Source organism: Bicyclus anynana, chromosome 7 (assembly GCF_947172395.1).
Source record: "Bicyclus anynana chromosome 7, ilBicAnyn1.1, whole genome shotgun sequence".
In the NCBI taxonomy this organism is placed as follows: Eukaryota; Metazoa; Arthropoda; class Insecta; order Lepidoptera; family Nymphalidae; genus Bicyclus; species Bicyclus anynana.
In genome coordinates, this window is record NC_069089.1 from 4,480,941 (window position 1) to 4,494,122 (window position 13,182).

Genomic DNA, 13,182 nt, shown 5'->3' on the forward strand with positions numbered 1-13,182 from the left:
GAAGCCTTTAACCTAATACCAATCTAATGGAATTCCGAAGTTTTATTAACCCAATTCCAATTTAATGGAATTCCAAAGCTAATTCCAATCTAATGGGATTCCGAAGTTTTATTAACCCAATTTTAATTTAATGGAATTTCGAAGCTAATTTCAATCGAATATAATTCCAAAATTGTATTAACCCAATTTCAATTAAATTAAATTCCGAAGCCTTTAACCTAATTCCAATCTAATGGAATTCCGAAGCCAATTCCAAATTAATGGAATTCCAAAGCTAATTCCAATCTAATGGAATTCCGAAGTTTTATTTACCCAATTTCAATTAAACGAAATTCCGAAGTCTTTAACCTAATCCCAATCTAATGGAATTCCGAAGCCAATCCCCATTTAAAGGAATTCCGAAGCAAATTCCAATCTAATGGAATTCCAAAGCAAATTTCAATTCAATGGAGTTCCGAAGGTTTTAATCCAATTCCAATTTAATGGAATTCCGAAGCTTTTAACCCAATTTCAATTTAATGAAATTCCAAAGTTCCAAATACATTTTTCTTCTTCCGATTCCTTCTTCTTTTGGCCCGACTTGACTTTTGGACTGAACTGGCAAATCAGTTAACTGTGTGATCATTGGGCAGAGAACTGCCTACTGCAAAAATAGATAAACCGCATACGTCTGGAGTTCATCACGCCCATTGTAATCCAGTGCCACAGCATGTACCAGAGCCACTGCGAACAACACGGTCCTCCGCGCTCTGCATAAACTTCTGCAGCATTGCCTTCATGAGCACTCGCCTGCACGAGCATGCGTCTGCATGAGCACGCACCATCACACATGTTTATCTGCAACTTAATAAAATTAATTACGCCAGCACCGCCTTAAATAGTCTGTTGAGCATTATGATACATCGCTAAGATAGCGATTTTCGCATAACGGAACGTAACTATCAACCAGGCATAAGTTACAATTCCAGTATGTTTACTAACATCACAAAATAAGAACATCCTTTTGTTTGGTTTTAGAGATGTCCGTACCACATAGTTCCAGTTAAGGCAAAAGCTGTGTACTTTTTTAAACCAGATGACAGTTTTATACTTTAAGAGTTCCTTATTCAAATTCAATATACTTTTGTTTTTACTAATTTCCGTATTACAGATGACACTCGTAAGAAAGTCTGTAAGCATCGTAGGATCGACCACTAATTGAACCCCCTGCTCCACAAGTGACACTAATGCAGTCAGATTTATCAATACACTGGACGGCACTCTAATACTATTACTTTGGAAGCAATGATGACAGAGAACTCAACAGTTTCCCTCTCTCTCACTCTCTTCTTTTTTTTTTTTTTACATAGCGGTGCAAAATCTTACATTTTGACTATATTTCTGTAATTTTACAGTTCCTCTCTCTCTTTCTTTTTTTTTTTTTTTTTTTTTTACATAGCGGTCTTACATTTTGACTATCTTTTTTTTTTTTTTGTGTAGAAGACAACATATAAAGCAAATCTGATGATATTTCGAACATTCGTTTGGTTGAACCTGTCACAAGTGTCAGTTTTCATTAATCAAGTATTATTAAGTACCCGTCAAAAGCTGTCACAATAATTGACAGATAATTCTAACTTTGCCGCAATGCTCTTACTTTGTTATATTTTTAATTGTACCAAATAGTTTTGTAAAATTGAAACTTACGCTGACCCGCTCATTCGTTGTTAGTCTCAATGTTGTTTGACTTCAAACCAATGGCTATTGTTTTTCATTCTAATATATATATATAGGACTGTTCTCCCTGCCATTCACAGTCCACTGCTAACACCTGCTAAACTCAATCATGCACCTATACATAGTTAAGTTGCGTCAAAACTTAAACTTAACTGCGCTAGGTCTTGATGAAAGTATTTCCACCAACCTACATTGCAAAATGACTAATCAATAATTATAGCTTGTTGTAATCCGACCAAATGATGATCCTGTGCAATTTCACTTCACAACGCATTGCGAGCACCATCATAAAAACTCTTTGAAAATAAGAAAACTAAATTTCATCAAGTTGTACAAACTTGCAGGTTAAACAATGGCATCTGCTTGATCAATTAAGAAGTCTATCAAATACACCATAACACACACATAAGGGTGAAACGACAACAAATTTCAATTCAACGTTCAACAACAAATCTTTAATCGAATGATACTAAATAACTCAAATGTAAAACAACTACAACTTTTAGCGACTCCCTCAATGTCGCTCACATAACACGCCGCCTGACTTCGGATGTTCCTTGGCTATTTATAACTTCAAACTAACACAGTGATTTAGTATTAATACCCTAATACAATGACAAATAATTATTATTTGAGTGTCACCTGCACGATGACAGAACAATTCTGCACCACCTCACCATCGAACAGCAACTCTTAGTGACATCTCCGTGTCCACATTCGTTCAGAATGGTCTCTTACTATGAGATCCTTTACACCATTTTGCGTTCACAACACTTAACCACCTTAACCACAAGTTGAACGTCCCCTTCTATCACAGCATACCCCATGTTATGCTCAGGACCAACACCCACGACGCAGTGGAGTGACCCCTTTGACCACGACACAACTGCAACAACCTCACAACACTCCCCATACCAACATTTTATTTAATCACTAGCTTTGCTCAACTTAAATCCCAATTAAATCTCTCGATTATTCTTATCTTTCACTAGTAAAACTTACACACCCTTTTGTCATCAAATCTCCTTCTTATCTCAAAGATCGATGTACGAGTAGGTTATATCCATTATTTATTTATTTTATTTATTTATAATATTATTATTATTTGAAATATTTAATTTAATATTTTCCACACCATCGTCATACATACACACTTACATACATACTTATATACCAACACTACATATCCATTTACACGCCGCACCCACAATATTTTGTTATCACACTTCACACGATAGATTCAATTCACGCACAAACCCGTGCGCAAATTGCAATATGCCAATGTTTATCGACGCGGGCGACTTATGCGCTTGACACAGTTTATCACTTCTATTCCTTTTCAAATTATACAAACCATCAACCATGGCTTTAGTTTTAGATCACGTTTGTAATGTATTAGCTGAAATGTTATGAGGGTAAACATAAAACATTTATAAATCAGTCCGAGATTGACCGCCGTTAAATGGCACAACCGACTCCTTATTTTATTAATTTTACTACTTTTCAGTATCTCTAGCGATTTACCTAATCACTAATTTGTTCACTCAATTAATTACTTTCACTTAATTGTGTACTGTAGCACCGTATTGCTATCGCTGTAATACTGGACCACCATTAAATAACGTTGGAGCTCACGAATACCGCCTTCCTCATCATAAAACGTTGAGACAAGGCTATCGCTTATTCAAACGCTAATTCACACTACAACTAATATGGCCATACCCGATGTTTATCATAAAGTTTGTACAATGTGATACCTGCAACGAATATCGATACCCATTAAACTTTAATTTTGAGGGTAATACTTGATGTGACGATAAATAAATTTAAATTCCTGTATACGTCATTTAGTAAATACGTACTCCGACCGTCACTCCAACTGGCAAACAACACCGTCTTACCGTACTGGCCGTACCAGCTCAGGTATAGTGAACTTGACAGTCTAGCAGGCAAATCGGCAAGGCGTACTCCACAAAACGGAATATGTCTATTCCAGCTAATCGCTGCGGGATATTGTCCCGGCTTACGGATCGCTCGACTCAACGAAGGTAACTAATTTAGCTATTTGGCTTATCACTTGCCCACTTAACGAAATTGCCACGCTACGACATGTCTATCACTTGTACACTCATAAAATGCCATGTCATTTGGCACCAATGACACAATGTCTTGATAAACAACATTAAATTTATTCAACAGTATTAAAAGGGCAATTATTACTTCGACCTTCTGTCCTTTTCAAAAATAAAACTGACTAACCGCATTGCTGTATTCATTTTACTTTTTTTACTTATTCTCTTTCTTTTTTTTTTTCTTTTTAGTCGCTGTAACCTAGACCATAGTCTACACAGCGACTTAGTTTAAGCTCAATCGCTGCAAACCAGACCGGCAGGCAAGAACCGGGTCCGTAGTCTGGGCAAGCGATTTTGCCAATTACCAAGTAACAGAACACAGCAATTTACGGATAATAATTATAACTACTTACAGTTATTTATTTATTTTTTTTTTTCACCTCGTCGCCATTTGTAAGGTCCCTTGTCCTTACCGTAATAGCAGTAAGTCACCGTCTCACCACTACACTATAATGGCCAGCTGCACACGTCCGCCTCCTCTCGATGCCAGCCATAGACTGGCCGCTCTCGCCCACTACCGGTGTATATATACACGAACACTACCCCACTACCGGTGTATATATACACGAACACTACAATATGGTTATGTCGATAAAAACTTTTAAGCAAGTTGATAAATTTAAAATGTGTTGCGTCAAAAGAATTAGCCTGCTGTAAAATCTCAGCAATAATTTGATCATGGCTTCAATGAGTTTAAGTCATTTGAGAGCAGTGTATAAGCAATTTAATAACATTTCTAAATATGTAACAAAGTTTATCAGAGTTTCAAATAAAGAAACTAATAAAATTATTGACAGTACAGTTAAAAATAGTGACACCTAGAAAATCTATTTCGAGTTACGAGTAATCCACAGAAAGGCGAAACATACATGTACATTTGTCTACTGTATGGTGTATTGCTTTATGGGATGAACTCAGCCACAACAATAGCCGTGGGCAGTGACGGCCGTTATATATAAAGCTTATTTAGTAAACACAAGTGTAGTAGTGAAAATGATGCCTTTACAAGTTATTGTGGTGTTTGCGTTGGTGGCAGCCTGCGCGGCCGCTCCAAATGACCGTGAGTTAATCTAATGCACACATTGAGGGATGTTCTACGGTTCAATTGCTCATTGTTCAAGCGTCATTAGTTCAATGATTCAGGTTCGAGGAACATCCTTATCCAATCTTAGTAAGAGGAAAACTTATTTGAAAATGTATGTAGGTACTCGTAGATATGTAAAAGACTAACATAAGTTTGTCTATATAAACTCAGAGGCTCAATAATCCGCCCAATTTATTATGATGCGAGTATATTAAAGGGCGAATAATTGTGCCTCTGAGTATATATATATATAGGTACTATGCACTGCAATTTTATGGATAGAAACTCAATTTTTAACCTGTGTACTGTAACTGATTTTGATTTAAATATACTAAATTTAAATATACTAAAGATGTGATCCACTAAAAAGTTCCAGTTAATATTATAAGTTTTTATTATTTTTTGTAAAAGTTATAATTTTTTTTCTGATGTCGTAGACTTCTTAATGGGACCTCAGCAGCTTTAGTTATCATTGCAGTAACAAATGAAATACATTGAAATGAAACCAATAAATAAATTAGATAAACGGCTATTTATTACTAGTACATTTAATATACAGTACATTCTACATCGTCATCAACCCATATTCGGCTCACTGCTGAGCTCGAGTCTCCTCTCAGGTTGAGAGGGGTTAGGCCAATAGTCCACCACGCTGGCCCAATGCGGATTGGCAGACTTCACACACGCAGAGAATTAAGACAATAATCTGGTATGCAGGTTTCCTCACGATGTTTTCCTTCACCGATTGAGACACGTGATATTTAATTTCTTAAAATGCACACAACTGAAAAGTTGGAGGTGCATGCCCCGGACCGGATTCGAACCCACACCCTCCGGAATCGGAGGCAGAGGTCATATCCACTAGGCTATCACGGCTCTCACATTCTACATAACATAATATATAACTCTAAAGCTGCCGCTTAAGCTAGTATAGTGTTCAATTAGCCGTGAATTATCAACGAAAGATTTACGAGTATAATTAGTACATACCAAGAGTCACAGAGGCAGGTGTCTCAAACCCTCACTATTTGCTCAGAAGCAGTCACTCACTGGTCGATGCTCCTGCATATTTGATACGTTCGAACAGGTTTCGATCTCATTCCAGAGATGTTGTGATAAAAATATATGATTGCAACCGGTTTTGTCGGTTCATTGAGAAACTTCTGCGATTAAAGATATTGAGTAAGTTCTGATCCGGATTAAATTGAGAGCGCTCTATTAAAAAACGCAATTATGGTACCGTTATACGTTAAAACATCTGTAGACATGCCAAAGCGTCGGGTTAAATGGTATTTTTTTTCTTTTAATTACAGTTACAAGGCTGTATTTCAATGCAAAAAATGTATAGGTATAGGTATCTACAGAATTATTATATTATAATAGGTATAGTGCTAAGCTAGCGAATTAAATTATTCATGTAAGACTAGTTTTAAGTTAAGATAACAAATAAATAAAAAATACGTGTGGTACTCGGGGACTGCCGCGGTAAAGCAATCGCATAGTATTATTTATTATCATATGCAATTATAATTACTTATTTATTTTATTTAGCAGTATTTTTTTAGAAAAGAACAAAAAATAAAAGAATAAATACTTAAATTAAAAAAAAAATGTCTTTACGTTGCGCTGGAATCGAACTCTGGTTTAATAAATTTTGCCCCTCAGTTTCACACCACTTGTCGATTTAAGTCGATATTATGATAACGTCGAAATGTGTTAACTTAACGGCTTGGGTGTTAGGTTTATTTTCGTTACGGAATTTCTTGATTCGGTCAACGCGCTCAAAACCCGCGTTAAAAGGTATGCAATAGCTTATATATTAGAATACCTATACCAAGTTTCTACCATGGCACTCGTCAACCAAATATTATAAATTTAATAACTTAATAACTTATTTAATAACTTAAACTATCCAAATATATTTGGACAAACTAACTTGTTAGAACATCTTGTATTCTACATCTTTGTTGACAGTTTAGAATGTAATAAATAAAAAAGTTTAGCTATTTAATACTTCGTCACAACGCGACGAAATCAATTTAGGTAACTGGATATTTTATGTTAATATATAAGATTTAGTTGTTGATAAGCATTACGAGTATTCATAACAAATACAGTTCCATTTAAATAAATACTTGTAAGTATGAGTAACTGTATACCCTCTGCCTTCGGTTCCGGGAGAGCCGTGATAGCCCAGTGGATATACCCTCTGCCTCCGTTCCGGAGGGTGTGGGTTCGAATCCGGTCCGGGGCATGCACCTCCAACTTTTCAGCTGTGTGCATTTTAAGAAGTTATATATCACGTATCTCAAATAATAGGAAAACGTCGTGAGGAAAAATGCATACCAGAGAACTTTCTTAATTATCTGAGTGTGAAGTCTGCCAATCCGCATTGGACCAGCGTGGTTGACTACTGTCCTAACCCCTCTCATTCTGAGAGGAGACTCGAGCTCAGCAGTGAGTTGATGACGATGAGTAACCAAAAATGCCTGATGTTTTGATCATACTAAACAGAATGGCGTTAAATATTTTCATACATATAAATTGTAAGTTCCAAAAAGGTTTATATTCAGTCCGTAGATACTTTACGAATTTGCATGCCCGAGTACACGATAAAGCTATCAATATTTACGTCGTAAACGTAGCACCGACAATCCTATACCGTGAAAAAGGGATACATTTGCCCCGAGGAAGTGTTTACCTCTGCCGAATATTCTATCCCATATTTTTTTCAAATCTAACCCCTATGCTTATGGGAATAAGGGTCCAAAATTAACGTGTCTTTGCGATGCGTATTGTACGGGTGAAAAAAAGCCAAAAGTGGAGGTCTAACGCGATATAAATTGCCCTCCCATGGAACCCGATGTTTTACGAGGCAAAAACTTGTAATGCGAAATGCTTAAAGCCACCTTTTGTGATAGGAATTTTGTATTAAAAGCGACGGCATACGCAGTTAACTAAAACAAAACCATATTTTTTTTGAAGTTTACTATATAAATCGATTTTCATATATAGCCTCCGGTATAAAAAAAATAAGTGCAGTAAAATTCGATGAACGAATGATAGCGTTACGTCGTGCGCAACCTATTCTGCGCACCTTTCACTTTCAGGTAAGTATTGAGACGTACATAGTGTATGCCGCGGGGCAACATACACCTATTTAGACAGTCGATCTGAAAGAGTAAACTCCATTCGTGCGTCGGAGCTGACACGCACTTTTTTACCGTTGAATTATTTTTGGAAGCGATTTCGAATCTCTCTTCTGGAGTCAGAAACAGAAGAAATATATAATTCACCATAGATGATAAATTAAAATTATAAATAGTCACCTATAACTTGTAACTATATTAGTTTACTTGCTAGCGGCTCGAGACCGTTGTGTTTGGAAGTCCATGCAAGATGCCTATGTCCAGCAGAGGACGTCTATCGGCTGTTAATGATGATGATGATGATGATGATGATGATGATGATGATGATGATGATGATGATGATGATGATGATGATGATGATGATGATGATGATGATGATGATGATGATGATGATGATGATGATGATGATGATGATGATGATGATGATGATGATGATGATGATGATGATGATGATGATGATGATGATGATGATGATGATGATGATGATGATGATGATGATGATGATGATGATGATGATGATGATGATGATGATGATGATGATGATGATGATGATGATGATGATGATGATGATGATGATGATGATGATGATGATGATGATGATGATGATGATGATGATGATGATGATGATGATGATGATGATGATGATGATGATGATGATGATGATGATGATGATGATGATGATGATGATGATGATGATGATGATGATGATGATGATGATGATGATGATGATGATGATGATGATGATGATGATGATGATGATGATGATGATGATGATGATGATGATGATGATGATGATGATGATGATGATGATGATGATGATGATGATGATGATGATGATGATGATGATGATGATGATGATGATGATGATGATGATGATGATGATGATGATGATGATGATGATGATGATGATGATGATGATGATGATGATGATGATGATGATGATGATGATGATGATGATGATGATGATGATGATGATGATGATGATGATGATGATGATGATGATGATGATGATGATGATGATGATGATGATGATGATGATGATGATGATGATGATGATGATGATGATGATGATGATGATGATGATGATGATGATGATGATGATGATGATGATGATGATGATGATGATGATGATGATGATGATGATGATGATGATGATGATGATGATGATGATGATGATGATGATGATGATGATGATGATGATGATGATGATGATGATGATGATGATGATGATGATGATGATGATGATGATGATGATGATGATGATGATGATGATGATGATGATGATGATGATGATGATGATGATGATGATGATGATGATGATGATGATGATGATGATGATGATGATGATGATGATGATGATGATGATGATGATGATGATGATGATGATGATGATGATGATGATGATGATGATGATGATGATGATGATGATGATGATGATGATGATGATGATGATGATGATGATGATGATGATGATGATGATGATGATGATGATGATGATGATGATGATGATGATGATGATGATGATGATGATGATGATGATGATGATGATGATGATGATGATGATGATGATGATGATGATGATGATGATGATGATGATGATGATGATGATGATGATGATGATGATGATGATGATGATGATGATGATGATGATGATGATGATGATGATGATGATGATGATGATGATGATGATGATGATGATGATGATGATGATGATGATGATGATGATGATGATGATGATGATGATGATGATGATGATGATGATGATGATGATGATGATGATGATGATGATGATGATGATGATGATGATGATGATGATGATGATGATGATGATGATGATGATGATGATGATGATGATGATGATGATGATGATGATGATGATGATGATGATGATGATGATGATGATGATGATGATGATGATGATGATGATGATGATGATGATGATGATGATGATGATGATGATGATGATGATGATGATGATGATGATGATGATGATGATGATGATGATGATGATGATGATGATGATGATGATGATGATGATGATGATGATGATGATGATGATGATGATGATGATGATGATGATGATGATGATGATGATGATGATGATGATGATGATGATGATGATGATGATGATGATGATGATGATGATGATGATGATGATGATGATGATGATGATGATGATGATGATGATGATGATGATGATGATGATGATGATGATGATGATGATGATGATGATGATGATGATGATGATGATGATGATGATGATGATGATGATGATGATGATGATGATGATGATGATGATGATGATGATGATGATGATGATGATGATGATGATGATGATGATGATGATGATGATGATGATGATGATGATGATGATGATGATGATGATGATGATGATGATGATGATGATGATGATGATGATGATGATGATGATGATGATGATGATGATGATGATGATGATGATGATGATGATGATGATGATGATGATGATGATGATACTACTTGTTACGTGTGTATGGCAAAGTTTCTAAATGAATAATCTTTTTAATAAAGAAACAGTACTTAAAATAACATAAAATTGAAAAACCCCCGAAGGTCATGAAATTATTAATTACACTCTCGATCTAGTCAATCTCGATCAAGTCAAGAATTATCTTTCAGTGCGCTAACAAGTATATTTGAGACCCCACTCGAGTATGTATTTAGCCTACATTCGGTTATTTTTCCCCACTTTAACCCCCAGAAGTTTTAAGAGTGTGCAATATGTAATTTGGTGGTTACAAATGGTTCTGGATCTCAGATTCTGGAAAAGTTAGGAGCCTGATATTTGGGTAAATGATATTTCAAAGTGTTAGCTTTGTAATGACTATACAAAATACACAATTTGTAAAACTTTTCTCGATAGTTTATTTTTTTGAAAAATACATGTTTTGCTCACATTTTGCTTTCAATCTCAGGAAAAGCAAACTTCTTTTCTTAAATTTTTGTTTTGTATAGAAAATTAGGTATATATCTTGAACATATCCATTTTGTTTTTCGTTATGTTGTTTAATTTACTTGCAATTAGGTAAAAATGGTTTTGGCGCTCACGTCATAAAATTTGCGTCGCGCGTCAATCGCTCCGTGCTTTTCTCTCACGTGAAAGTCATAATTCGGCGTCTCGTTTGCGCTTCGAATTTTATCCATATCGTACCGACGCGCTGCGCGCTCTTAAACGGCTCAACCGATTTCATCAAACATGTCTAAGAACACTCGCACATAAATCACCTTTCATACAAAACGAACTAAATTGAAATCTGAAATCGCTTCATCCGTTCGGGAGCTATGGTGTCAGAGACAGACTGACACATCAAACTTGTAATATTTTTGCTCGTGAGTAAAAAGTAACACTGAACAGTTGACAACCACTATTTATTTCATCGGAAGTCATGTTCTAAAACTGACGACTCAATATTGATACGGGTACTAGCTTAAACACATTCTGTCCTGCTCGACCCGATACAAGATAGTAAGGGATAGTGAACACATAAAATAAACTTTGAGGAGTCAATAAGAAGACGTGGATCAAAACCCGTTTACTCGATACTTTTGGTGATAACATAATTGATTCCTCTGACATTTGATGGCGTTTTCAACTTTATATCGATTTTGTGACTTTAAATTAAGTGTTTTCGATTCTATTACTTTTTTAACAATAGAGATAGAAATTGTATGGCATTTTGAATAATTTACTATTAGAAACGGTTTCCAAAACGTTTTTTAATCTATAATATAATATTACAAAGAGGAAAGATTTGATTGTTTGTTTGCATTGAATACGCTCTGAAAATATTGACCTGATTTGAAAAATTCTTTCACCAATACAATCCTGCATTATCCCTGATGAACGTAGGTTATACTATATTTTATCCTAAAACCTGACCATTTCCTAAAAGTTAATATTTACCAAATTTTAGTTGCCATTTTTTGTGACGATTAATATGAACGTTTATGAATAAAATATGACTATGACAAATGGAAAAGAACTATTATCTAAGAGTATCTATGAAGGAGAATATATTTGGAACATAAGCATTTTTACCTGATGATAACTGTATAAAAGGTTTCCCAGGTACAAGGTACCTGAACCCTAAAATTCCTCTATAACTTTTAAAGTTTATTAAAAACTATCTGGTACCACGCCCACTTAATTTAAAGGTTCGAGCTGTTTTTTACCCGAACCCTATCCCACCTCATCATCTTCCTGTACCCGTCTCGAATTAATGACGACCTTCATTCCTCCTAAATAACACCTCGTAGGTCTTACCTTCATTCCTCCTAAATAACACCTCGTAGGTCTTCATAAATCTTTTTTTTATAGAATTTTTTTTTTTTTTTGTTTTTGGTAACGACTACTTTAAATTCGTTCGTGATTATTCGTTTTTAAATATTTCTACGTATCTATATGCAGATGCATTTATGTTCATATCTCACTGTCTTTATTAATATGTTTGTTTATTTTGAATATATTTAATAAATCAAACGTACCTATATAGCTCTTCTTTATCGTAGGCATCTTACAAAAAAAAAGACAGAGCTATACTAAATTTAAATGAAACTTGACCATTTTTTCCTTTTTCCCCTGTAATAAAACGAGATGAAGGTTAGTACGACAATGTTCTAAAGGGCGGAAATCGAATCATAGACTACTACAATTTAAGTTAAAATATACATCTGGTAGTAAGTGATGATACAGTCCAAAATGGAAGCGAGCTTACTTGGAGAAAGTACAAGGTGCCTTTTGACGGTTCCTACGCGGCTTCGTACAGGAATGCTAACTTGCTTGGCGATTCGTCTTTGCCGGTAGGGTGGAAATTAACCTCAGACAATGTCACCTACCTACCTACCACCAGATCGAATGCCTGCCTGCCTATATTACCTACAAACCGCTGAAGTTTACCTACTAGACATAACGCCTGGTTACTACACGCCTTTCTCAAACCAGTTAGCAAATCCGTTAGAAACTACAAAGGTAAATCTGCCCAATCTATTTAGGATTCATAAAGGGTTGCCCCATAACTTGTTAGTTCTAATTGATGAGACCAGGCTGAGGTGCCTCTTGATA

The 13,182-nt window shown here is 35.5% G+C and overlaps 2 protein-coding genes across 7 annotated transcripts in view; one reads left to right on the forward strand and one right to left on the reverse strand.

Moving 5' to 3' along the window:
- The window catches only part of LOC112047239 (protocadherin-like wing polarity protein stan), a 227,333-nt gene that overhangs the window by 176,526 nt on the left and 37,625 nt on the right, over positions 1 to 13,182 (reverse strand). The gene's annotated exons all lie outside the window — the stretch shown is intronic.
- LOC112047247 (calcyphosin-like protein) overlaps positions 4,796 to 13,182 on the forward strand; it is a 79,082-nt gene continuing 70,695 nt past the window's right edge. The window contains exon 1 of the mRNA XM_024084298.2: positions 4,796 to 4,908. Within this exon, the coding sequence (XP_023940066.2) occupies positions 4,842 to 4,908 (67 nt within the window). The 5' untranslated portion in view covers positions 4,796 to 4,841. The remainder of the gene's footprint in view (positions 4,909 to 13,182) is intronic.